The sequence below is a fragment of the Papio anubis genome, chromosome 11 (assembly GCF_008728515.1).
Source record: "Papio anubis isolate 15944 chromosome 11, Panubis1.0, whole genome shotgun sequence".
NCBI lineage: Eukaryota > Metazoa > Chordata > Mammalia > Primates > Cercopithecidae > Papio > Papio anubis.
In genome coordinates this window covers 76,443,164-76,470,477 of record NC_044986.1, presented here as the reverse complement: position 1 = coordinate 76,470,477, position 27,314 = coordinate 76,443,164, and the positions used below count along the sequence as shown (strand labels likewise).

General features: G+C 51.3%; 1 protein-coding gene across 10 annotated transcripts in view; it reads left to right on the top strand.

The window, feature by feature from the left end:
- ANXA11 (annexin A11) overlaps positions 1-17,199 on the top strand; it is a 47,171-nt gene extending 29,972 nt beyond the window's left edge. For 7 of the 10 annotated variants that reach the window (XM_009214497.2, XM_009214496.3, XM_009214501.2 and 4 more), the window contains 12 exons: positions 1,662-1,777; positions 3,189-3,581; positions 5,233-5,320; positions 5,567-5,661; positions 6,348-6,461; positions 8,209-8,299; positions 8,728-8,807; positions 8,936-8,992; positions 10,297-10,390; positions 13,121-13,216; positions 14,293-14,351; positions 14,552-15,341. In XM_009214497.2, coding sequence (XP_009212761.1) covers positions 1,662-1,777; positions 3,189-3,581; positions 5,233-5,320; positions 5,567-5,661; positions 6,348-6,461; positions 8,209-8,299; positions 8,728-8,807; positions 8,936-8,992; positions 10,297-10,390; positions 13,121-13,216; positions 14,293-14,351; positions 14,552-14,851 — 1,583 coding nt within the window. In that variant the 3' untranslated portion in view covers positions 14,852-15,341. Of the gene's footprint in view, positions 1-1,661; positions 1,778-3,188; positions 3,582-5,232; positions 5,321-5,566; positions 5,662-6,347; positions 6,462-8,208; positions 8,300-8,727; positions 8,808-8,935; positions 8,993-10,296; positions 10,391-13,120; positions 13,217-14,292; positions 14,352-14,551; positions 15,342-16,407 lie in introns of those variants that run through there. The other 3 variants (XM_009214504.3, XM_017962849.3, XM_031652331.1) reach the window with 2 other exon arrangements.
- The last annotated feature ends 10,115 nt before the right edge of the window (positions 17,200-27,314 follow it).

Below are 27,314 nucleotides of genomic sequence, written 5' to 3'. Positions count from 1 at the left end.
GTTTGAAACTGGCTCCAGAAAGCGCTGGCCCAGGCCCAGGGCTGGGTGTCTTGCCTTACTCTCTAGTAACAGTAGGCAACTGCTGTCACTTTGAGACTCAGTTTTCTTCTCTGCAAAATTGCTTCAAGGATTTCTCCCTCATTAGGTGGTCCTGGATACTGATGAGATAGGCAGGCAGAGCCTCTGACGTGGTGCCCTCCAAAGCATTGCTAGGTGATGGTTGCCCCTTGCCACCTCTCCTACCCTCTGCTCAAGGTGTATGGGTTTGCAGCAACAAGATCCCCCTTGCCAAGAGAGGAAGTGGAGGCAGATGCTAAGGGTCAAAGGTCACTCATTCCCTGTTTTCTGCAGGAGCTGTGGGTAGTCACATGGAGAAGTCGTCTTCTCTGGCCCTGGCCCCTTTTGGTCCTCAAATGAGATTTGGTCCCCATTGTGGGAAAGGAAATATGAGGGCTTATGGGACCAAGGGGAGAAAAGGGCCATTCCAAGGCTGGTCATCCTGAGGGTGCCTGAGCCGCTGCCCCTCGCCCCAGGGGCCCCCCAGGCATCATTCATTTCTCTGGAGCTGAGGTCCTGTGGTTTGAGCACCACTGATCTGCAGGCCATTTACCTTCCCTCCCGTTCAACAGGTGAAGAACAAACTCAGACCGAGAGGTGGCTCAGCTGCTGTCCCAGAGCACATTAGGGGCTGAACTGGGCCACTGCCCTCTGAACAAGCCCACCCCAGGTTGGCTGGCACTGGCCTCAGTTCCCTCTCTGTAGTAGAAATCCTGCCACTGCCACCTTTGCTAGCACAGCTGAACAGCCTCTGAGTAGCAACAGAGAAGGAGGCAGGAGATTTAGGGAAGGTTCTTCCTGGAGGGTCTGGAGCCCTGGAGATGAAGAGCTGATCCGAAGCTGCCATGGACAGGAAAGCATCTAACAGGCCAGAGATGTCGAATGCCCATCGGGCACCCAGCTGAGCCCTGCAGGCGTTAACTCAGTCTTCGTCACAGCAGTCTAGGCATACACTCACTATGAGCCCATTTGTCAGCTGAGGAAACAAGCCTAAGGAGGGTGAAAGCCTTGCCCCAGGGCACATACCAGTCCTGCTGGTTTCAGAGTGGGCTTTTCACCTCTGTTTCTTCCTGTCCTCTTATGGACTAGTATCTGTGTTCACCATGACCCAGCCCCGTCTCCCTCCAGCCTCTTATCCTGCTTCTCCCTGCCTTTTACAGACTTGTAATAACCAACAGCCAAAGCCCCTCCCGCCAATGCCTTCGCATTACTGAAATCTCAGAGCTCCCTATGGTCACCTCTGACATGGGCTCAGCGTGGTGTCCCACAACAGTCTGTCTTTGTCTGTCCTCCCGCTCCATGATGGTGAACTCGGAAGGGCAGAGCCTGCCTGGGCTTTCCCAACCTCCTTAATACCCCACAGAGGGTCTTGGGAGTGATTGGGGAACTCCACCTTCCTCCCTGGGAAGAGGGGAAGGTGTCCCCTCCTCTGCCAGTGGGCTAGGGGGAGACTTTCCCCCTGGTGTTTTCATGTGGTCTGTGGGGTCCCGAGGCTCGAGGCTCTACTGGGCCTCCCTTCCTGACCACCTGGGAGCTTGCATCTCTGCCTTTCCCCGTGTGGTTGGGGGACTGGTAGGGGCCAAATGGCTTGATGTTGCTTTCAGGTGGTGGTCCCTGGGGAGGTGCTGCCTACCCTCCTCCGCCCAGCATGCCTCCCATTGGGCTGGATAATGTGGCCAGCTATGCGGGACAGTTCAACCAGGACTACCTCTCGGGAATGGTGAGTCCAGCCTTCCTGCTGAGGCAGCCCTGGGGCCACACCTGCGTGGCCAGAGGAATCAAAGCTGCTGGCCTCTGGGGCTCCAGAATTGTCTGTGTGTGTGTTGCTGTGGTATGTAGTGTGTTGAGCTGTACCTCAGAACAGGGTTTTCATCAGGCTTCTGCCACCCGCTCTCTGCCCCTGTCTGGGTCTCACTTTTCCCATCTGTAAAATGGGGGGGGGGGAACCAGATGATCTCACAGGTCCGTTTTAGCCCTGCGGGGTTAGGGTCGGGAGGGTGGTGAGGGTGTGTGCATGAGTGTGCATGCACGTGCTATATATGAGTATCCACATTCATGTACCTGCGTGTGTGTGTGTGTACATATGGAGGGCTCTTGTGGTTAGGCCTGGGTGGGTGTGTGGCAGGTGTCTTGGGCAGACATGCTACTTTTAAAATTTGTTGTTTTGCTTTTAAAATAATACATTTTATGATTTGAAAACAAACGTATGCTTAGAGGAAATTATGCAACCAGTACACACCCTAATTTGTGCCAGGCCCAGTTCTAGGCACTGGGGATATGTGAATAAAATAAACAAAAATCTGGACCATGCTGCATTTATCATCTATGGGGAAAAGACAAGCAGTAACTTAAGTCAACGATGTGATGTTATTGAAAGTGTAGGTGCCATGGGAACAAGATGAGCAGGGTAAAGGGGTCAGGAGTGGGGGTGGGGTGATGGAGGGATGATGATTTTAAGTTGGCAGTAAGGTGGGTCTGGCTGAAAAGAGGATGTGTGAGCAAAGACCTGCAGCAGGGGAAGGAAGTGCTGTATGGATGTCTAGGGAATGCCAGTGCCCTGAGGTGCCAGGGGGCCTGAGGTGCTTGGGGACATGGAGGAGAGGCCAGTGTGGCTAAAGTGGAAAGGCGAGGGGATGAGATGAGAAATGAAGTCTGGGGGTCCAGCTCTTGCAGGGTGTAAGAGGCTATTCATCCTAAGGATTTAGGCTTTTATTCCTGGTGAGTGCAGATTCACCTGAACATGCCTGCCAGAGGTGTCTGTGGGTAGCAGGCTGATGTGATGGCGGTGCCCCCAACCCTGAGTATGGGACCCACATGCCTTCTTGGGCAGTGAGCTCTTAACCTTCACCCAGGTGGTCTGGGATGGGAGGAGCAGCCATGTGGAGAGGGAAGGCATTTCCCCTGCAGAAGGGGGTGAGGATCTCTGGTTTGCATCCAGCCGCACTGTTTACTGGCTGTGTAGCTTTGAGCAAGTAAACTCATTCTGTGGTCTGTGAAATAGGTATAACGGTACTTCATGTTCCACAAGCGGAGACGCTGTGAGGACTGACTTGGCTTAGATATGAAAAAGCGTGGAGGGACAGAGTGCAATGGGGCCTGTTGGCCTCATTCTCTGCTTTGTGTCCTTGCAGGCGGCCAACATGTCTGGGACGTTTGGAGGAGCCAACATGCCCAACCTGTACCCTGGGGCCCCTGGGGCTGGCTACCCACCAGTGCCTCCTGGGGGGTTCGGGCAGCCCCCCTCTGCCCAGCAGCCTGTTCCTCCCTATGGGATGTATCCACCCCCAGGAGGAAACCCATCCTCCGGGATGCCCTCATATCCGCCATACCCAGGGGCCCCTGTGCCGGGCCAGCCCATGCCACCCCCCGGACAGCAGCCCCCAGGGGCCTACCCTGGGCAGCCACCAGTGACCTACCCCGGTCAGCCTCCAGTGCCACTCCCTGGGCAGCAGCAGCAGCCAGTGCCGAGCTACCCAGGATACCCAGGGTCTGGGACCGTCACCCCCGCTGTGCCTCCAACCCAGGTGAGTGTCAGCCCACTGCCTCCCTCGGCCCAGGCCTGGGCCCCAAAGACTGGAGACACATGGTCCAGTAGATGGGGAGACAGGGAAAGGCGCAGGCCTCCAGCTGCAACTTCTTGTTTTAACAAAGAGTGTCGGCCAGGTACAGTGGCTCGTGCCTGTAATCCCAGCACTTTGGGAAGCTGAGGTGGGCAGATCGCTTGAGCCCAGGAGTTCAAGACCAATCTGGGCAAAATGGTGAAACCCTGTCTCTACTAAAAATAGAAAAAAAATAGCTAGGCATGGTGGTGTGCGCCTGTAGGCCCAGCTACTCAGGAGGCTGAGGTGGGAGGATCATCTGAGCCCAGGAGACAGAGATTGCAGTGAGCCGGGATCATGCCACTGCACTCCAGCCTAGGCAACAGAGTAAGACCCTGTCTTTAAAACAAACAAACAAACAACAACAACAACAACGAGAAACAGAAAAACAAAGAGCGGCACCTTCTTGCAGACTCCCCACCTCTGGGTTGTGTTGCTTAAGGCCCAAGGGAGCTGCCCTGTTTCTCCCAGTGTGATGAGACACTCCACATGCGAGTTGGGTCAGAACGCTCCTGGCGAGGACTCCTTATTCCTCTGTGTCATTCACTGCCTGGGCTGTGTGTTTTGTAAGAACTGCCCAGGCCACCTGTCTTAAGCCTTTGTGCCCAACAGCATCTCCAGTCCTCTTGATATGCGCCCCCCACAGATGGGTTTTTGAGGATTCTTAAAATTCCCTTTGGGTAGGGAAAATGTTGGCAGTTCCTCCAGGGTTGATCTTGGCTCATTTTGGAGAACAGTTCATGTTTGCAGAGCCTAGAATTCGTTGTCATGGTTATATGGCCCAACCAGCCAGCACAGGGATATGGTATGTGCTTGATGACTATTTTTAGACAGAGGGTCTCCTTTCCTCCTTCCCTTTCATACCCACACGTTCCCCCACCCCTGTGCCATCCTCCAGCCTCCCTCCCTTATCTTTTCCCTGAGCTGCCCCCATAATTGTGTTATAACCAGTTTGTACCAGCTCCTAGGAAGACAATCCACTGGGAGACAGTATAACCTGGAAAGTTCAAATTTGCTGGGTTGTGCAGCTGTCAGGGTCTGGAGGAAGTCTGGCAGGTTTTAGTCTAGAGAACAGTGCCAGGGAACCAGTGCTAGATCAAGAGGTCGTCAGGCTGCCATGCACAGTTGTGGAGTCTGAATACCTGGATCTGCTAGAGGGTTCACATGGGCTAGCCAGCCCAGTTAGGAGTACCCACGTGTGCTCACGTGCTGTGGAGACCAGTCATCTATGAGAGAGGCCACAGCCCCTGCTCCTGAGGCTTGCCCTTCATCGGGAGCCTGAGCCCCAGCCCTGGAGGACCTGGGCACTGGGCAGATTTACAGCGTCAGGTTTCAGCTATAGGTGGGCTCCCAGCCACTGGAGCCAGGAAAAAGCTTCCGTACTAGAACACAAGGCCAGATAACAGTCAAGTTAGGCAGACTTGGCGTAGAGTCCTCTGCGTTGTTGACTGTGGGTTCCTTTAGATACTCCAACTCTTAGAGAAAGGGCTGTTCCCAGAGTCTAGGGGTGGAGCAGTCTTGAATCTGGGGAAGGTGGCATACGTATCATCTTACCTGTGACTGTTTGTCCGAGTAGTTTGGAAGCCGAGGCACCATCGCTGATGCTCCTGGCTTTGACCCCCTGCGAGATGCCGAGGTCCTGCGGAAGGCCATGAAAGGCTTTGGTAAGAGACCCTGGGTGGCTCAAATCCTACCCCCTGCCCCCTATTCCCCAGGCAGTTTCACAGTGGCTCTGTGGGCTAGGGTAGCTGGGGGACGAAGACCTGGCCCCAGTGGTAATAAAAGAGAAGATGGATGTGGGATTGCGGCTGGCATGCCCAGAACAGTTGAGGCACCCAGGCCAGGGAAGTCTCAGCTGCAGAGCATCTCATAACCCCTGCCCGACCCACCCCTGCTGCCTCTTCCTCCAGGGACGGATGAGCAGGCCATCATTGACTGCCTGGGGAGTCGCTCCAACAAGCAGCGGCAGCAGATCCTCCTTTCCTTCAAGACGGCTTACGGCAAGGCAAGCTGCGGGGTGGGGGCGCGGGACAGCGAGGCGTGTCCTGAGCTCAGCACAGCCCTGCTAACCCCTGCTTTTTCTTGGGTGGGCCCGGGTCTCCCGGATGGACAGTAAGGAGCAGGAGGGCATTTCCTTCTGCCCACCCAGCGGGTGACATCGTTGGGAGGTGAAGGATGCCACAGGGTGCCAAGGTTGGCTGAGAGGCTCCAGACATCTAGCCCTGGGTTCTAGCCCTTGCTCTGCCACATCTCACTAAGGTTGTGGCCACATCATTTTCCTTCCCCTGCCCTCTTCATGACCACCCTGGGGGGTTTAGCTGATGTAAGAACTTTGCAGGGAAAGGCTGTGAGCACTGCCCAAGTACGAGGGGCATGTATGAGCGCATTTTGAACTTCTGGGGTTTTGAATCTTAGAAAGGTAAACATTGGGTAAATATTGATTAGATTCATGTTCTAGCTAGCCCAGTGCTTCTCACACTTCAATGTGTCACCGATCCCCTGGGCATCTTGTGGTCTCTGATTCGGGAGGTTTGGGGCAGGCCTGAGAGCAGGCTTTTCTCTCGGGCCCCTGGGGGATGTCCGTGCCGCTGCTCCTTGAATCTGGGATATGGCTCTTAGTAGTCACCTCCTGTGGATTTTTAAAATAGACTTTTTTTGTTTGTTTGTTTGTTTGTTTGAATATCCAATCAGGATTTGATCAAAGATCTGAAATCTGAACTGTCAGGAAACTTTGAGAAGACAATCTTGGCTCTGATGAAGACCCCAGTCCTCTTTGATGTATATGAGATAAAGGAAGCCATCAAGGTGTGTACGTGTGTGTGTGTGTGTGTGTGTGTGTTCATGCATTCATGCATGTGGACACACAGCCCAGAAGGAGGCCTGGACAGTGTGCTGTGTTCTAGCCCACTCGTTAGTTGCTGTTATCAGTATGGCTCCCAGGCCTTCCTGGGTTAGAGTCCACGTGCTGTAGAAAAGGGAATTCCCTGTGATTTCCCCAAGAGGCGAGTGATGCACCCGTCATCATCAGGGAGCCTTAAGTCTCTCTCCATCTGGTCTCTCTCCATCTTAAAGAAATGGTGGAGCTAGGGTTTGAAGGTGGCAAGTCTGTGGTAAGCAGAGGGGTAGGAGGCCATGGTTGGTATCGTTCCCATTCTTTAGGACTCTGCTACTAGCAAATGACAGAAACACAGTTCAGTTTAAGAAGAACAAAGGTGGAGAATCAGTTATGTGGGTAAAGCCAAGATGCCTGGCATGGAGAGGGCCAGGCCAGATGTCTCTCTAGTCTCTGCCTCTCCTGAGCGCCTGCTCTTCTGTCAGTTTCTGTGCTTCTCCTGCCATGGCTGCTTCATGCGGGGTTGGGGAGGGGTGCCTGTTGACCTCTCTCCGAGTACCTATGAAACCCAGCTCCAGAAGAATCCAGCAGGGTCTCCAAACAGGGGCAGGTTCTGACGGGCCCAACTTGGGCTCACTGTTTCCTCCAGTCCTGTGGGTTTTGACTGAGGGGCGGATCCTGTCCATTCTGTGCAGTCCCACAGCTCTGTGTGCACCCCGCGGGCAAGGGCAGGCAGCACAGTCCCCCAGCTCTGTGTGCACCCCGCGGGCGAGGGCAGGCAGCGCAGTCCCGAAGCTCTGTGTGCACCCCACGGGCAAGGACAAGCAGCACAGTCCCACAGCTCTGTGTGCACCCCGCGGGCGAGGGCAGGCAGCGCAGTCCCGAAGCTCTGTGTGCACCCCACGGGCAAGGGCAGGCAGCACAGTCCCGCAGCTCTGTGTGCACCCGAGACAGGGGCAGGCAGCGCGGTCGAAGCTCTGTGTGCACCGCGGGCAGGACAAGCAGCACAGTCCCACAGCTCTGTGTGTGCACCCAGCAGGCGAGGGCAGGCAGCGCAGTCGATGCTCTGTGTTACCGAGGCTGAGGCAGGCAGCAGTCCGGAGGCGCGGCGCACCCAGGTGCAGGGCAGGTAGCAGTCCGTGGCCGAACAGGAGCGAGCAGCGCTGGCTCTGTGTGTGTGCACCCAGCCAGGCGGGCAGGCAGCACAGTCCGCCAGCTCTGGCTGTGCACCCAGCGGGCCGGGCAGGCAGCACAGTCCCGCAGCTCTGTGTGCACCCGGGCGGGGCAGGCAGCTGGTGCCAGCTCTGTGTGCGCGCCCAGCGGTGGTGGGCAGCACAGTCGCGGCTCTGTGTGTGTGCACCTGTGGCGCTGGGGCGAGCAGTACAGTCCGCGGGCTTTCGTGTAACCCAACCATTTGCAATGGCCTTGGACCAGCCAGTACCCCTCTCTGATGCTCAATTTTCTGATACATGGGCGTGCCCTTTGTGTGAACCCTATTCATCACCGCTGCCACTGTCAGTGTGCTTGCCTGGGCTGTGGAGAGGAGGTGACTCCCTTAAGCCTGGGAGTAGCCAGAGGGTATGTCTGTGTGTCAGGGGCCTCTGTTGCTGGGGTTTGGCCCTGGGGTCCGGGCAGCAGCATGGCCCCCACTCTTCTTCCCGGGTGCTGGTGAGGCTGCTGGAACAAGCGCATGGTTGGTTGTATTCTCTGCCCCTGCAGGGGGTTGGCACTGATGAAGCCTGCCTGATTGAGATCCTCGCTTCCCGCAGCAATGAGCACATCCGAGAATTAAACAGAGCCTACAAAGCAGGTGACACCACTCCCTCTGCCCTCTTCCCTCTGCCCTCTGCAGATCTCTGTGCTCTTGGGGCTATGGCCACACTCTCTCCTAGGGCCTCTTACTCCTTCCTGGCCTTCTTATCAACCTATCTTCTGCCATCCCCAACACACGGGGCTTTGACCCAAGACCCAGCCCTTCCTTCTGTGTATACATGGTGCAAATGACTAAAGTAAGGGAGCACCAGGGGAAACCTGGATGTGGTTTGGGCCGAGGCTGACTAGAGCCCAGGTCAGCGTGGAGGTCGCAGGCTTGTATATCCCTGGAGGGCCATGTGGGCTGTTTGCTCTCTCGAGCCCGAGCCGAGACCTCCAGCCTTATTCTCCCCACTACAGTGTTTTGCAATGGGCAGCTCCATAAACAGAGCTACAGGGTGGACCTTCCTTGCTTCTCCCTTTCAGAATTCAAAAAGACCCTGGAAGAGGCCATTCGAAGCGACACATCAGGGCACTTCCAGCGGCTCCTCATCTCTCTCTCTCAGGTACTTTTCCCATGACAGGGCTCGGGGCCCCCAAGCCATGGAAGTCAAAGAGATGGGATCCCAGCAATGAGGAAAGGGAAAAGAAATGGGGAAGGAGTGGGCTTGACCATACACCTGCTTCCTTTCAGGGAAACCGTGATGAAAGCACAAATGTGGACATGTCCCTCGCCCAGAGAGATGCCCAGGTGAGTGTGATGGCCAAGCCCCTGGACTTCCTAAAGCAGGGTGTACCTCGCTTTCTTGCTTCCTGAGAGAGGTGCCCTAGCGTGGAAAGAACAATAGATAAGCAGTGGGTTGCAGATGCCACGAGTTTCAGACGTGCTGAACTGCTCAACTGTATGACCTAGAGCAGGTCGTCTGACCTCCTGGGCTTCACCTTCCCCACCTACGGGAAGGAACATGTGAGATAATTAGTATTTCAGCAGTTGATAGATCACGGTTTTGGATGTGGGATTTCGTGCGACTGCGTACTTTCCCCATGTTTAGTTGCACATACCATTGTTTGCAAAGGGGCAGAATTTGCACTTGCCTGTTAGTTTTTTGAGGGTTTGAGCCTAGAAACCAGCTGCCACATTAGTTGAGCAGCCTTAGAATTCTGTTGTCCACCTTGTGAGTTGCAGACAAAAGGGGAAAAGTCCAAGCAAAGTCCAGGCATCGGAGCTACTCTCTCGAAAAGTTTGGGTTTCCCACTAATGAATTTCAACTGTAGTGTTATGGCAGGGCAGAGCCATGACTTCCTGATGGGGCAGAGTTAGCCATACCTCTCTGTCCCCCTTCACTGCCCTTGTCATCCATGGCAGGGCATTCACCCGGAGCTGCCAGTGGTCTAATTATCTCTACCATCTGCGGGTTTGGAATGAGACCCCAAGGAGTGCCCCCTTGTTAGGACTGGAGGAGAGCTACTCTTCTGGACTGGTCCTTTTGCTTTCCAGATGAGGAAACTGAGGCTCAAAAAAGTTGAGCACTGTTCCTAACTGAAAGCTAGAGGCAGAGCCCGGACAAGGGCCTATACCCCTGGCTCGGTCCTCCGTGCCCAGTTAGCACCTGCCTCTGCCCTGGTCTCTGCCCTGCTGCTCCTGCAGGGGTCTGCCTTATTCAGTGTCTCTCTGGCTGGTGACATCCATTCCCATTCTGGGAGTCAGAGCTGGACACCCCTGGGGCTCAGGGCTCTGGCTTTTGCTCCAGCGAGAGTTTTGCGTGCCAGTTTTAGCGGGGCAGAAATTGTCTCGTGCTCTGCCTTCTCAGTCCAGACCTGCTTTGGCGTCATCTTGACCTGTGGGATCTCAGCCCCTGATTGCTGCTTTCTGCTCTTTTTCAGGGCTGCTACCTGAGGCCTAGCAGGCACGTTAGAGGCCATCTAGTTCAGAGGTTGCAAATTGGCAAATACTTTAGGCTCAAACCTTCAGAAGTTTACCAGGCTCTCCTGGGTGACCTGGGCCTGGGGTCTGGGTGTGGCCTGTGCCGCATGTACATCTTCCTCTCTCTCCAGGAACTGTATGCGGCCGGGGAGAACCGCCTGGGAACAGACGAGTCCAAGTTCAATGCAGTTCTGTGCTCCCGGAGCCGGGCCCACCTGGTGGCAGGTAAGTCAGGCCAGGGTCCCCCTGAGGCCAGTTAGTTGAGGGCAGTCGGGATGGTGGGGAAACAAAGCTATGGGAACACTTGGCAGTTCCTCCCTGCATGGGGCTTTCGCCTCCTCAAAAAAGCCCCCTGGTGGGGATTTAAAAGACACTGTCAGAGGGTTTCCTGAGTTCTGCAAACATCCAGTTCTGGAGGTTCCACCGGTGTAGAAACTTGGTATCTTCGTATGTGGGAATGTGGAATGTCAGAGTTGGGAGAGTCCTTCGGGAGCACCCAATCCAGTGTTTTCCAAAGCCTGGCATAAGAAGCAGTGACAGCAATAATACTGGGTGCCATTCATTTACTCATTCATTCAACAGATGTAAATCTCACTTCCCTATGGGTCAGTCCATCAGGTGGTGGAGCAGGTGTGGGGCCACGGTGGGGGGCAGGGCACTGCAGAGTCTGTGTTCCATGGGCTGCACCTTCTCATTTGGGGAGACAGACAGTAAACAGCAATGAAATCAAATCTGTATCAGATAGTAACTTCTGTAGAAGAAAACAGCTGGAAACAGGTAGGGAGTGATGGTAGGGTCCACCGGGAGGTGCTTGGGCCAGTCCCCACTGAGGTCAGGACATTTGATTTAAAAACCTAAAGGAGATGCAGGGGCAGAGGCCTGCCTGGGGCTCCCAGCACGACTGAGAACAGTGAAGGGGGACCATGTGGAGCAGTGGAGTGAGCGAGAGGAGTGGAAGATGAGGGCAGAGAGGGGAGAGGGCCCTGCTGATGACTTCCCGGAGTTGGGTATTTATCCTGAGCAAAATAGGAAGCCAATGGAGGGCTCTGAGCAGAGGAGGCTATGCAGAATCCCTGGCTGTGGTGCGGAGAATGGAGTGAAGGGTGCAAGGCCAAGCAGCGAAGCCTATCGGGAGGCTGCTGCAGGGACCCAGGGAAGGAATGGTAGTGGTAGGGGCTTGTGGTGAGGAGGTGTCAGGTTCTGGCCATGTTAGCTGATGAATTGGACACGTGGCGTGTGGGGGAGAGAGGGGTTGAGGATTACACAGGGTTTCTTTAGGGCAAGCAGTGGGAGAATGGCCCTCAACTGAGACAGGGGAGCTGTAGGTGGAGCTGGCTTTAGGTGCCTGCAGGGTGGAGCTGCAGGGAGGCTGCTGGGTTGCTGAGTGTGGAGGTCAGAAGAGGTCTGGCCTGGACGTGAAAGGTAAGGGAACTGTGAGTAATCGAAGGTATCCGAGGCTCTGGGACTGCAGGAGGTCCCCTCGGGAGGGAGACTGGGGAGCCCACCTGTGTGAGGAGACTAAGAAGGAGCCGCTAGGGAGGTAGGAGGACCCAGAGGAAGGGGGTCCTAGAGGCCAGTGTGAGGTGGCAGGCAAGGACAGAGGATGGTGACCACACTGAGCAACTGGTGGGCTGTGGCCAGGGCTGCTCCAATGGGCAGTGAGGATGAAAACCCAGCAACCGCTCTGTGCTGCACACAACAGGCACTGTAGCTGTCCCCATTTGCAGCTGTGGAAGCAGGCACAAGGTGGTAGGGAAGTGGGGGTGCACAGCTAGTAACAGCTGAGCTGGGATTTGAACCCAGGCCACCCGACCCCAGAGCACACTTTTTAACCTCTGCACTATCTTGTAATGGAGCCTGAGTGAATGCATTTTCATCTTAATCATTATTTCTTTTAATGAGTACGGAACATGTAAGTAGTGCATCAAGCCCATGGCTTCACAAACATTACTTAGGAGAAAAGAGGAGCTGATTTGAAGAAGATATTGAGATAGATGCAGATAGAGCAGAAATCACGACTTTAATATGCAAATGGAAGCTGAGACTCAGGCTGGGGAAGGAGAGTTTTATGTCCTGGGTCAGAGCTGGAGTCAGGACCCAGGTTTCCATCATGCTGCCTGCCTCTCTAGGAGCCAGCCGTCCACTCCCATGGGTGCTTTGCGTGTCCTAGATCGAGCTGGGCTGGCAGGGGTGGGCAGAAAAAGCCAGATTGGCTGGGGCAGGCTGGGCCTCAGCTCCCAGGCAGGCTGAGGAAGACAGATGGATGCATGAATAAAGCCAAGGAATGGCAGAGACTGCAGGTGTGGGGGATTTGAGAAGAGGGGACACTATGTTGGGATGCGTGGGAGTGGGCCCTGGAGGGGTATTAAGGTGCGATTTGCTTAAGTAGATTGGCAGTCCTGAGAAAAGGACCACACAGAGAGGGACATCAGGTGGTGTGTGTGACTTGTGACGAAATCTCTGGCTTCCTTGAGTGCTAGGCAGGCCTGGGGACGTGCAGGGTGTGGGAGCAGAGTGGGAGGCGGGGGATTTGGGGGCAGAGGCCACCTCACGTGAGTCCTCTGTTAGTCTGCTCATGCTGCCATGACAAAATACCACAAACTGGGTGGCTTAAGCAACAGACGTTCATTTTGTTGCAGTTCTGAAGGCCGGATGTCCTAGAGTGGGGTGCCGGTTTCTCCGTGGCCTCTTCGTGGCAATCAGTGTGCTCACAGGGTCTTCCCTCTGCATGTGCACATCCCTGAGGTCTCTGTGTGTCCTAATCTCTTCTTCTAAGGAGACCAGGCGGATTGGATTAGGGTACACCCTAGCAGCATGTTTTAACTTAATTACCTCTTTAAAAATCTTATCTCCAACTACGGTTGTATTCTGAAGTCCTGGGAGTTGGGACTTCCACATATGAACTTTGAGGAGACACATTTCAGTTCATAAAATAAGCCTCTGTCATCGCCCTAGTTTTCAATGAGTACCAGAGAATGACAGGCCGGGACATTGAGAAGAGCATCTGCCGCGAGATGTCCGGGGATCTGGAGCAGGGCATGCTGGCTGTGGGTAAGTGTCTCAGGTTTGCCTGCCCACCGTCCAGGGGCTAACGTGTCGTAAGTGTTCAGGCTGCTCGCCTGTCCTCCAGCTGATGGGTGACATCGTGAAAGGACCACAGGATCCAAGATCAGTCAACCCAGAGTGTCCAGATGCTGGGAAGTCATGCCGCTTCCCGGGTCCCTGTGCAGTTGAACCCCTAGCTGTCCTGGAGGTGTCTTGTGTGTGTTTGTGGTGCAGCTCTGGAGAAGGGAACTGCAGTGTGGGTATTAGTGGGAGGGCATCCAGCTGCTCTCCCGGAGAAGTATGACTCATATGCTGCCAAGTTTCCTCTAAAAATACATCCCTGCAGGCAGTTGTCAGATGTTTGTGATGGAAACGCGTGGAAAGATTTTTACTTGCAACAGCGAAACAGGCCCATGCTGAGGAAAGCTGGCTTGGCTCCGGGATGATAGTGTGCCTCTTACATTGCCCATGTCCTCTAGCAGGGCCCGGTGGGCTCCAGGTCCCTCCCACTGTGCAGAGTTGGGTCCCCGCCCTGAGGCCCTCACAACCCCTCTTTCTACTCACCTGGGAAAATCAGTCTGCCCCTTTTTTCATTATGCTTTTTTTTAGAGTTTTCTGGATGGGAGAGATGGAAAATCCTCATTTCCCTGCCTGCCCCCCACAGTAGGTCTCGTGACCTGGGAAGCCTAGGGAGATGCGCATTCCACTCGGCCACAGTTTCTCCATGAGGGTCATGGCCTCTCCAGTCTGCCCCTCCTGCCTGAGCAGCAGCGCACTTCCTCGTCACCATCTGCAGCTCCTCGCCCCACTAAGACCCCCGCCCCTCTGACTCTTGGTCCTTTCATCACGGTGGTTGCCAGGAAAGAGGGTGGGTTGGTGTCCAGACTCTGCGTGTTTCTGTTCCAAAGAGCTGGAGCCAAGATCATGGGATAGTTGAGCCTGGAACAGAAGGAAGAGGAGAAAAGATGGATGCAGTGATGGATTTGGCATCTGGGCCTCTAAGAGGACACTTGTAGACTCCATGCCCTGCTTGGGCTGAGAATTTTCTGCAGATCTGGTTATGCTGAGTTTCTCTCTTCTAGTGAAATGTCTCAAGAACACCCCAGCCTTCTTTGCGGAGAGGCTCAACAAAGCCATGAGGGTATGTAACTTCCATGTGCAGGTTGCGATACCTTAGCCCTGCTTGTGCCTAGGTCCAAGGGCTGAGGGTAGAAGGCCTGGGGAGAGCCAAATCTCAGCCGAGAGTTCTGAGGACTTGGGTAGGGAGGGGACTGGAAGGCCCAGGGCGGGTGGGCAGGTGAGGAGGCCTGGTGCTCATGCTCTTGGGGGGACTCTCTTTAGGGGGCAGGAACAAAGGACCGGACCCTGATTCGCATCATGGTGTCTCGCAGTGAGACTGACCTCCTGGACATCAGATCGGAGTATAAGCGGATGTACGGCAAGTCGCTGTACCACGACATCTCGGTATGGCCCTGCTGCAGGCAGACTGGGCTCCCTTTTGGCATCCCAGTCACCTGTGGAACCTCCCTCCTTAGAGTGGCCGTATGCTTGGCCTCTGTGCTGTGTGTGGGCATCTTGTTTATGGACCTCAGACTTGCTCATCCCGTTGCCACTAAACTTCTGAGGGCAGGTGGGTCATGACCTTGCTGTCGTCCCCACCTTGCATCCCCCAGCAGCATCAGAGAACACTCGGGACCTCCTCAACCTTGACCACGACCTTCAGCGTCCCAACCACCCTGTGATTCCTTGAGCTGTCAGTGAGAACTCATGTCCCAAAGGCTCTGTGGAGCTCTGCTCTCACTTGCTGACAAAGCACTTCTTGCACTCAGCTTTATGGCATAGGCCACATAGTAAGGCTGTTCAGAGCGAAGGCCGTGGGGGTCACGCCACTTGGAGTCCAGCTTTTCTACTTGCTAACTGTGTGACCTTGAACAGCTTCCTTAAACCTCCCTGAACCCCAGCTCCATTGTCTTTAAGATGAGAAAATAATTGTTCCTTCCCAGGAATGTTGTGAGTATTGAGTGAGGCGGTGCAGGTCAAGTGTCTATTAAACACTAGCCACTCTTGTATCGCTGTGCGGCAGAGCCAGTCTGACAAAATACATTCTCAGCTACGTGGTCTAACACTCAAATTCTGATCTCATGTGAGCCTTGAAATTGCACTATGGGGACCACATCCTCCCACCTTAGACTCAGTAGCATTTAATGATGGTGGGCATGTCATCACAGGAAGCTTACTTTGTTTCCTTGGCTGTATGAATGAAGCCGTTGCTAGAGAATTAGTAATTCTAGGCTGGGCACAGTGGCTCACGCCTGTAATCCCAGCACTTTGGGAGGCTGAGGCAGGTGGATCACTTGAGGTCAGGAGTTCGAGACCAGCCTGGCCAACATGGTAAAACCCTGTCTCTACTAAAAATACAAAATTAGTTGGGCGTGATGACGTGTGCCTGTAATCCCAGCTACTCAGGAGGCTGTGGCAGGAGAGTTGTTTGAACCCGGGAGGCAGAGGTTGCAGTGAGCTGGGATCAGGCCATTCCACTCCAGCCTTGGCGACAGAGTGAGACTTCATCTCAGAAAAAAAAAAAAAAAAAAAAAAGGTTAATAATTCTTTACAGAGTATCTCCTGCATGCCAGCAGGCTGTGGACATCTGGAAGAAGCCACATACCTTGCCCTCAAGTTGCTTAGGGTGGAAGGAAATGATTAGAAATGAGCCAAGCCAAGCCTGCACTCTTGGAGTAAGCGTAGTGACCTCAGACAGAGGAGATCCCTGGGACTGGGAGGTCCGAGCCTTCCACTGGACAGTCATGTGTGAGGAGATTGCGTTTCCTAAGCAGGACACTGTGTTGCGTTACATTGGTAACCCCAATTTAAGGCAGCATAAATGCACTGGGAAAAGAGCAGTATTGGTTAGCCCTGGGAAGTGGTTTTTAGGGTGATTATATATATTTTTTGTGGATATTCATTTGACTTGGATAGTTGTGGTGAGTGCTGCTTTCCGTCTTCTGATGGGGGCCTGGGGAAGGCTAAATTCCATTTTTTAAGGTCTGTGCCACCTGCTGCATGACCTGCAGCAGGGGAAAATTCCCCAGGATGGGGCTTCCTCCCTATAAGGGTGCTCAGGGCTGAAAATCAGGAGCCAGAAGGCTGAAAGTGACCGTACCTCCCTTAACGGATGTCTTCCTTGTTTCTGTGGCCAGGGAGATACTTCAGGGGATTACCGGAAGATTCTGCTGAAGATCTGTGGTGGCAATGACTGAACAGTGACTGGTGGCTCACTTCTGCCCACCTGCGGGCAACAGTGGTGCCAGGAAAAGGCCAAAAGAATGTCTGTTTCTAACAAATCCACAAATAGCCCCGAGATGCACCGTCCTAGAGCCTAGGCCTGTCCTCCACCCCTCCTGACCTGTATATTGTGCCACAGGACCTGGGTCAGTCTAGAACTCTCTCAGGATGCCTTTTCTACCCCAGCCCTCACAGCCTCTTGCTGCTGAAGTAGATGTTTCATTTTTCTGACTCATGCAATCATTCCCCTTTGCCTGTGGCTAAGACTTGGCTTCATTTCGTCATTTAATTGTGTATTTTTATTTGGAGGCATATTTTCTTTTCTTACGATCATTGCCAGACAGATGCATACAAGTCTGTTTGCTGCGTACACATTTCTGTTGAGGGCAACTGGTTGGGTGAAGTGCCGTGTGCTCGCTGAGGAGAGAAAGGGAAGCATGCCTGGGAGGGTAGCCTGTGCATCTGGTGAGTGTGTCACAAGCTTTGTTACTGCCAAACTCACTCCTTTTTAGAAAAAAAAAAAAAAAAAAAAGGGCCAGAAAGTCATTCGTTCCATCTTCCTTGCAGAAACCATGAGAACAAAGCCAGTTCCCTGTCAGTGACGGGGCTTCTTGTAATTTGTGGAATGTGCCTTAAACCTGAATGTCTGTAGCCAAAACTTGTTTCCACATTAAAAGCCAGCCAGCTCTGGAATGTTCTGGAAGTGTCTTCCTGGTACCAACTTGTTTTCTTCTGCTTGATTATGCCCTGTGGCTCAGAGTTCTCGCCTTATCAGCCAGTGAAAATTCATGTAACCTTAGATAGAGATTTGTGTGCAGGAAACCCTGAGCATACAATAGTTTGCGGGGACTCATTGTAAGGACATGGGAAGGGAGGTTCCCGAAATCCATGCAGGGCACCCAGACACCTGAAAGGCAAAGGGATCTTGGTTGGTTGCAGGTGCAGTGAAGTCCACTGAAGGTGTGGTAGGAAAAATGTAGTCCTTAACCCAGGTCCCAGGCGGGAAGAAGGGTGTGTGCTAATTCCTGGTGCCCCTCGACGGGGGCCAGAGAAGGATGGAGACAACCCAGAGAGTCACAAGACCAGCGCCTCCCCTCAGGGTGCCTCCAGGCTGAAAGGGGGTCCTGGCTCTGGTCTCTGGGGACCCTGTGCCCCTTGGTTGGTGGTGTGGGGGAGAGAATCCATAAGAGAGTTTCTGAGAATTACAGTGTCATGTCCAGAAGCTAGAGCTTGCCTTGCATCAGGGGTCTCTACTCACTGCTTTTCCAACCTCCTGTGTTGAGGTTTAGAAAAGAGAGAATCGACTAGGCACTGTGGCTCATGCCTGTAATACAAGGACTTTGGGAAGCTGAGGTGAGAGGATTACTTGAGCTCAGGAGTTCAAGACTCGCCTGGCCAACATAGCGAGACCCCTGTCTCTAGTAAAAAATTTGGCCAGGCATGGTGGCTCACGCCTGTAATCCCAGCACTTTGGGAGGCTGAGGTGGGCAGATCACCTGAGGTCAGGAGTTTGAGACCCAGCCTGGCCAACATTGTGAAACCCCGTCTCTATTAAAAATACAAAAATTAGCCAGGCATGGTAGCACATGGTGGCTGTAATCCCAGCTATTCAGGAGGCTGAGGCAGGAGAATCACTTGAACCCAGGAGGCAGAGGTGGTAGTGAGCTGAGATCACACCACTGCACTTTAGCCTGGGTGGACAGAGTGAGATTCCGTCTCAAAAAAAAAAAAAAAAAAAAGTACCTGTCATTGTAGTGCATTCCCTGTAGTCAGCTACTCTGGAGGCTGAGGCAGGAAGATCCCTAGAGCCCAAGAAATGGAGGCTGTAGTGAGCTGTGATTACACCACTGTACTCCAGCCTGGACAACAGAGTGAGACCCTGTCTCAAATGAGAAAAAAACAAAAAGAAATGACAGAATCCAGAGAAACTAGGCTAGATCAAGCCTGCTGGGTCCTGGCAGGAGCCCCAGGGAGTAGCTCATCTGCAGACCTTTGCTTTAGTACTGTCCCTTAAACATAGAGGAAGAATGACATCCAAAGGATGTGGAGCAGCCATGAGCTGAGAACTAGCCTGGTCTACCTGGGATTGATGGCAGGTCCTGGTCAACACGTCAGATCTGCATCACAGTCCATGCCTGAAGCCCGAGCTGAAGCCCCATCCCTGCTGCTCTCCCAAGAACTCCTCTGCTAGGGCAGGCCCCTTGCCCTTGGGTGCCAGGTGGGACTTGCCTGATGGGATGGGGTGCTTGCCATATACAACTTGCCATGAACTCAAGGTGACCCAGGTGGCCTTCTGAGTTGTGATGGGGCCTAGAACCAATGTGCTCTGATGTGACCATATTCTGTGATGTTGCCTTGCCCTGTTTACTCCAAAGTTCCCAGCCTGGTGCCCAGCAGGCAATTTTGCACTTACAGACACATTTACTTTGGCTTGCAAAGTGTTTTTAGACATTTGAATTTGTTGCCAACATTTAAACATTGAGAGATTTCATATTTTTAAAAATCTGGAATTCTGGCTTCTCTTGAAAACTCAGAAATTCTGGCACCACGGGGCTTGCATTCCTACATGGCTAGAGCTGAGTTGCAGCTGCCGCTTTAGGCCTGTACCCCTTATTTACCATAGGCTCCCTCTTGTGTTACACTGAGCCCATGTTACCCATTTGGCTCCTGCAGGCCTTCGGGTTTGAGACCCTGGTCTACACACTTGGGGACCACCTGTTGTAAGGTACGTGGATGTGCTTTGGTCAAGAAATAAGACCAAGGTGGACATCCAGGCCAGAGTGACTCAACGAGTTTTGGTCAAAGGCGTGTACTCCACTTGTTATGTAACCTGTTTGTGTAAGTTCACACTTGGTTCAAAGCCACTATTGTTTGGAAAAGGTATAACTGCCCTGCTGACGCTGTACAGACGTTCTTGGGCTTGGATGGGCATGGCTGCACATGGCATGCACTGGCACCCAGAGAGTGAAGCTACTGACCACTGTAAGGGAGAGCGACCATCTGGCAGATAGACAGAGGGGAGCCAGGACACGGCTTGGCTTGTGCCCAGATGGGGAGTTAAGCCGCTGACCCTGTAGCTGGCCTTGCAGGCCAGGGAGTGCACCTGCAAGCATGGCGGCTGCAGGAGCCGCAGAGCTGGCTGCTGAGAGGAGCCGCAGATCTGGAGAAGACAGCCAAGGTAAAGGTGGACAGTGTGAGAGCTGCTGGTGAGATAGCTGCTGAATAAAACTAACATTTTACCTGCGTACGGCCCGCCAAGTTTTCTTTCAGCTATCGCCTATCCACCCACTCCCCTCGAACCTCAGCATGGGCTGGAACCTGACCCTGGGTGTGACATTTGGCATACTGACACCTCTGTCTGTCCCAGTCCTGGTTCTCCCTGCCTTCCTGTTCCTCTCCCTGCCCTCATGGTCATTCCCAAGGGGTCCAACCCATGTTGAGTATGGGCTAGAGGACTTCATGAATGCCTCCTGATCTTCCCAGAGGCAAAGGCACCTCCTGCCTTCCAAGGTCAGTGGGAGGCTGGGATCGACACTGTTTATTATGCTTACGACAAAAAAGATAGGGAGAAAGACATGCAGCCTTACAGGTCATCTTTCTGGGATAGAACACAATGGGTTTTTTCCTGCCTCCTGAATATGTTAGTCAAGGCCAGTCCATGCTACACATCTAATCTGACTTCTAAAATAGCAAGTGGAGGGTGAAGCACCAGATGAATTCAGCCCTGAGAGAATTTTCAGCAGCCGTGGGGGCACTGGAAGAAACACTATTAACTAGTTTTGTACCTGAGACAAATGGCCTCGCTCGCCTCACCCTAGTCCTGGTGGCATTTGTCTCAGATGCAAAATTTAAGAAAGAAACTTTGGAGTGCTCACCCTGTGGCTGGGTAGATGATCCTGAAATGGTGGTTTTCAAGCCTGAGTGTGTATCGCGATCATCAGAGGAGCTTGCTAAAGAGCAGTTCCTGGGGTCAGACCCTCACACATTTTGAGCAGGTGTGGGGGCTGGGAAACTGCGTCTGTAACCCTCTGTAATCTAATGTTTATCTAAATACTACTGTGCTCACACAGAGAACTCCCCAAAAGTCGAGGTGTTCCTCCAGAGGGCAGATGAGCAGATGGCAGACTCTGGAATTCAGTCAGGTGATGAGAGATGAGATGAGGCACTCCTAGGTTTGGGAAGAGGGAGCTGAAAGATGAACCTTTGCAGGTGCCCATGGTCAAAGTGGTGGTTTAATGCCATGCCATGCCCATCTTCTGTTGGCCTTGGCAGGGAATTACAGTCCTAGCTTAGGACCTGGCCCCTTATTTCTGCTGTAGGCTCTTTCCTGCCCTGGCTGAGATGGAGTGGAATGAGACCTAGAAACAGATCAAGCTAAATGTCCTCAGACAGATAAAGGTTTACATTTTCACCCCCATCCAATCGGAAAGCTCTCTGCCTGTGTTTTTCTAAGGGACAGGGACATCATTACTCAGTCCCCAACCTGGCCTCATATAGGGTCCCCTGTCAGTAAAGGAGTCAGTTAAGCCCACCAGGTATACCAAGGACTCTTACCTTCAGCCCCTGCTCCTTGGAAAGCTGCCTAATATTGGTGTTTAGCCTGAGCCTGACTCCTTCTCAACACTAAGAGCTGATGAAGTCCTGAAGCAGAAAGAGCTCTGACCTGAGAGTCAGGCATCCTTATTCTGATCTCAGCTCAGCTACTGATTTGCTGTGACCCTGGAAAAGTCACTTCCCATCTTTCTGACCCTATAAAATGAAGGGTAGACTAGAGGAGAGCTTCTACAACTTTAATGTGGTCAACGAAATGGAATAGAAAATTCTACAAGTCTGTCCTTCCACAAAAGCAGCAAATAAGGTGGCAAAAACTCAAACAAATGTATGGGAATTCTGGAAACGAATTGAAAGTTTACAGCAATCAGGTGAATACCTAAGAATAAAAGCTGGATTTAGTAAGAGAGCTTTGTTGTGTTTTAGCTTACATTGGCCCCAACCCCCACTCCCCAGCATGGCAGCAACATCAAAAACAATATCTCTCATTCCCTGTATAGGTTCCTGTCACTGGAGGTAGCAGATTAGACCTTATTCTCAAGAAGTGTGTTTATTTTGATTTGTCAGGTTGCTCCCTGAAGGACTGGTTCAAATGCCTTGCTTTTATTTTGCCTAATTTGGAACTCTCCCAAAGTGAAGATGGCAGCCTGGAAAGACATTTCAAGGTCAATGTATTAGTGGCTCATGCCCAGGGAAAGGAATAACATTTGGAGCAAACAGGAGACAAATTGAAAAGTTTCAGGAGGAAAGTCTAGGAAATAAGATTGTTTGAGGGAGAATAAGGACTTTAAAGAGCTTCCACATATTCCTGGGAATCTAGAAGGCCATACACATGCCTAAGGCTGGGCATGTGCTTGAAAAGACTTGAGAGGGCCCTATGCTCTCACCTCTGCCTGACCTTCAGGCTCTGTGCACGCAGGAAGTGAAGGCTAAGGCATAGTTATAAACTGCATGGGTGAAAGTTGAAACGTGTGTCCCGACACAGAACACATCTGCAAATACTAGGAGGCTTTTTGTTGTTCAAAAGAAATCTTTTGAATCACTAGCTGACCACTAAGCTAACCAGAGACTTAGTGGTCACACCTGACAAAGAATACAAACGAAAAAACTGAAAACATAGTTCAAGAAAATAATAGGTTGGGCATAGTGGCTCACATCGGTAATCCCAGCACTTTGGGAGACTGAGGCAGGTGGATCACTTGAACCCAGGACTTCGAGACCAGCCTGGGCAACATGGCAAAACCCCATCTCTACAAAAACTACTAAAAATTAGCAGGGCCTGGTGGCACACACCTATAGTCCCAGCTGCCCAGGAGGCTGAGGTGGGAGGATCACCTGAACCTGAGAGGTCCAGGCTGTAGTGAGCCATAATCCTGCCATTGCACTCCAGCCTAGGTGACACAGTGGAGGAGTAATTTTATTTCCAAACTTGCTACGTTATAAATAATATTCAAAATGTCCAGTTTTCAACAAAAATTACGAGGTATGCAAAGAAAGTGTGGCTCATACATAGAAAAAAAATCTGCTAATAGAAACTGAGGAAAGCTCAGACATTGGACTTAACAGGCAAGACTTTAAGTCAATTATTTTCAAAAAGGTCAAAGGGCTAAAGGAAACCAGGAGAATGATATCTCACCAATATTGATAAAGAGACTGGAATTATAAAAAGGAACCAAATAGAAGTTCTGGAATTGAGAAGTACACAAATGAAAAATTCACTGGAAGGGTTCCAAAGCAGACTTAAAAAGGCAGAAGAAAAAAATCAGCAAACTTCAAGATAGGTCAATTGAGATTACCTATTCTGAGGTGCAGAAAGAAAACAACAACCACAACAACAGAGTTAACTGAGCCTAAGACACCTGCAGGATACCATCAAGTGTACCAACATACACCTAATAAGAATCACAGAAGAGTGAATGTAGAAGAAATTTTTAAAGAAACAATGGCTGAAAACATACTGAAAGACATTAATCTATGCATACAAAGAGCTCAATGAATTACAATAGGGTCAACTCAAAGAGACACTCAGTGTGACATTGAGACACGTTACAATCATACTGTCCAAAGACAAAGCAAATCCTGAAAGCAGAAAGAGCCACTTGACACGTACAAGAAATCTTCAATAAGATTAATAGCCAATTTCTCATCCAACATTATGGAGGTGAGAAGGTAATGAGGTGACATATTCAGTGTGCTGAAAGGAAAATCTTGGGTGGGCTTGATATTTGTAGATATTCATCTGTGTCTGAGCATTGAAGAGTTAGGTATTTATCGTAGTCTTCACAGTCTGTGCTTGTTTGTATCTGTCCTTCTTGGGAAGGCTTTCCAGATATTTGAATGGCTTGGGTGTTGTGATCTAAGCTGTATCTGCTTAAGGATTCACCGCAAGCCCAATAACACTTTGGTTTTTTTTAGCCTCATAGAGGTACTGCCTTGATGGTCTTGAACAAGATTCAGGATTCTCTGGATTACCATACAGAGACTCTTGTTCTATTCCCTTACTGTCTCCCAAACAAAGGGAGTCCCTCTCTCTGTTCTAAGCCACCTGAAGCTGCGGGTGAAAGGACATAAGCACCCCTGTGGCCACCACCACTAGGACTGCACTGGGTCAGACCTGAAAGCCAGCACAGCGCTGGATCTCACCCAAGGCCTTCTATTACCACTCCCTGGCTACTGCCTATGTCTGCTCAAGGCCCTGGGGCTCTACAATTGGCTGGTGGCAGAGCCAGCCAGGCTTGTGTCCTTCCCTTCAGAACAGCAAGTTCCTCCAGGCCCCAGGTGGGTCCAGAGGTGCCATCTGGAAGCCAGCAACTAGAGTAAAAAGTCTTAGAAGTCTACCTAGTGTTCTATTATACTGCAGATGAGCTGGCACTGAATCCACAAGATGCAGTCCTTCCCTCTCTTCCTTCCCCTTTCCCAAGACAGAGGTGCCTCACTCCACGGCCACCCGCCACCACAGGCCACAGGGAGTGCTGTCAGACTGCTGCTGATGTTCCCTTAAGGCCCAGGGATTCTTCAACCAGCTTGTGGTGAATGCTGCCTGGCATGGGACTCACCCTCCAGGGCAGTGGGCTCCCCTCTGGCCCAGGGTAGGTCCATAAATGCTATCCAAGTCCTGGAATTGGCAGTCCGAAGAACCATGTGGTGCTTTACTCCCCTGTGGCTGAGCTAGTACCTAAGGTGTAAGACAAAGCCCACTTTACTTTTCCTTTCACTTTTCTCTAGCAGGAATCTCGCCTTTTAACCACCACAGCTGGGAATGTGCTGGCTGAATCTGAACCTGAAACCAGCAAGACTCAGAGTCTCACCCAAGGCCCTCAACATAGTACCCGGGTATCTCTGCTGGTTATTCAGGGACCAAGGGCTCCTCAGTTAACAGGCAATAAATGCAGCCAAGACTGGGTCCTTTCCTTCGAGGCAGTGGGTTCCCTTCCAGCCCAGGGTGTGTCTAGAAATGTTGTCCAGGAACAAAAATCCTGAACAACATGCTAGCAGACTAAATCCAGCAGCATATTAAAAGCATTATACATCATGACCAAGTGAAATTTATCCCAGGAATGCAAGGGTCGTTTAATATATGAAAATCAGGCTGAGTGCAATGGCTCACTCACGCCTGTAATTCCAGCACTTTGGGAGGCCGAGGTGGGCAGATCACCTGAGGTCAGAAGTTCAAGACCAGCCTGGCCAACATGGCAAAACCCTGTCTCTACTAAAAATACAAAACTTAGCCGGGCATGGTGGTGGGTACCTGTAATCCCAGTTACTCGGGAGGCTGATGAGGCAGGAGAATTGCTGGCACCTGGAAGGCAGAAGTTGCAGTGAGCTGAGATCGTGCCACTGCACTCCAGCCTGAACAACAGAGCAAGACTCCATCTCAGAAAAACAAACAAACAACAAAGATGTAATGCATGTAATTAATAAAATGAAAGGGAAAAATCACACATGATCATCTCAACTGATGCAGAAAAAGCATTTGAAAAAACCCAACATCCTTTCGTGATTGAAAAAACACTCAACGAAGTAAGACTAGAAGGAAAATATCTCAACCTGCCAGAATGCATCTATGAATAAGCCACAGCTAATATTGCAGGTGGGAATGTAAAATAGTACAGCTGCAATACAAAAGAGTTTGGTGGTTCTTCAAAAAGTTAAACATAACAGTTACCATGTGACTCAGCCATTTCATGCCTACATATAGACCCAAAACAAATTAAAAAACAAATATTCACACAAAAACTCATATATGGATGTTCATAGCAACATTATTCATAATAGCCAAAAAATGCAAACAACCCAAATGTCCATCAATTGATGAATAAATGAATAAAATGTGGGCCGGGTGCAGTGGCTCATGCCTGTAATCCCAGCACTTTGGGAGGCCGAGGCAGGTGGATCACCTGAGGTCAGGAGTTTGAGACCAGCCTGACCAACATGGTGAAACCCCGTCTCTACTAAAAATACAAGAATTAGCCAGCCGTGGTGGTGTGCACCTATAATTCCAGCTACTCGGGAGGCTGAGGCAGGAAATCGCCTGGACCTGGGAGGCAGAGGTTGCAGTGAGCTGAGATCATGCCACTGCACTACAGCATGGGTGACAGAGTGAGACTCTGTCTAAAAAAGAAAAAAAAAGAATAAAATGTGGTATATTCATATAATAAAACATTATTCATCCATAAGGAATGAAGTACAGATACATGCTACAATACAGATGGCCCTTGAAAACATTATGCTCAGAGAAAGAAGCCAGATACAGCTAGGCTACATATTGTATGATTCTATTTACAGTAGTACCCCCTTACCTTCAGGGGATGAATTCAATACCCCTAGTGGATGCCTGAAACCACAATAGTCTCTAATCCTGTTATACTATGTTTTTTCCTATGCATGCATACCTATGAAGTTTAATTTATAAATGAGGCACTATAAGAGATTAGCAACAATAGCTAAGAATAAAATAGAACAAGTAGTACAATATGCCAGCTTCTGTGAAGGGAGAGTTGCATAAAACACAACAACCATATGCCAGCGGCTCTGCTCTTCCACTTTGGGTCTTGATTAAGAAAAAGAAGAGTTCCTGGAACAAAAGCACTATGATACTGTGGCCGTTGATCTGATAACTGAGAAGGCTGCTAAGTGACTAACAGGCAGGAAGTGTAGACAGCGTGGACCATGCTGGACAAAGGGAGCATTCATGTCCAGAGTGGGATGAGGTGGGATGGCGAGAGATTTCATCAGGCCACTTAGAATGATGTGCAATTGAAAACTCATATATCGTTTATTTCTGGAGTTTAATGTTTTAGGACCATGGTTGACTGCAGGTAACTGAAACCACGGAAGGTGAAACCACAGATAAAGCGGGACTACTGTATTTAAAAAGTCCAGAATAGGCAAGTTCATGAAGACAGAGACCAGTGGTTTCCAGGGTACTGGGAGAGCAGGAATGGGATGTGACTGCTTAAGAGATACAGAGTTTCTTTCTAGAGGGAGAACAACGTTCTGGAACTGGTGGTGATGACTGCACAACTTCTGAATGTACTGGAAACCACTGCATTTGTGCAATTTATTTATTTTTAATTTTTTTTTTTTTTTTTGAGACAAGGTCTCTGTCACCCAGGCTGGAGTGCAGTGGCATGATCATGGCTCACTGCAACCTTGACCTACAGGGCTCAGGTGATCCTCCCACCTCAGCCTCCTAAGTAGCTAGGACTACAGGCACGCGCCACCATGCCCGGCTAATTTTTGTAATTTTTGTAGGGATGGGGTTTCACCATGTTGCCCAGGCTGGTCTCAAACTTCTGGGCTCAAGTGATCCTCCTACCTTGGCCTCCTAAAGTGCTAGGATTATAGGCGTAAGCCACCACCTCCAGCCTTGTACAATTTAAAATAGTTAAAATGATGAATTTTACATTGAATTTCACTTCATAGGAAATTTTTAAAAAAACAATAACAAACCACTTTAACGGACACATAAATGCCCTGGGGGTCTCATTGTAATGCAGATTTGGGAGTCTGGGTGGGTCCTGAGACCCTGATCCCCTTGCTTCTCACCTATGGCCACATTTTGAGAAGCAAGGCCACTCGAAGGGCCCCCACCTGTGTGAGTCAACCCCTGCTCCATCTGCCTCTGTAAATAAGGAGGGCTAAAGCACAGATGGCGGGTGTGGGCGTGTCCCCAACTCTGAGCCTGAAGGGGGTTGCAGGCCTCCTCCAGGCATGGAAGTGGAGGGAGAGGGGGCTATAGTTAAACGGGTTACTCTGTCAGCAGACACAG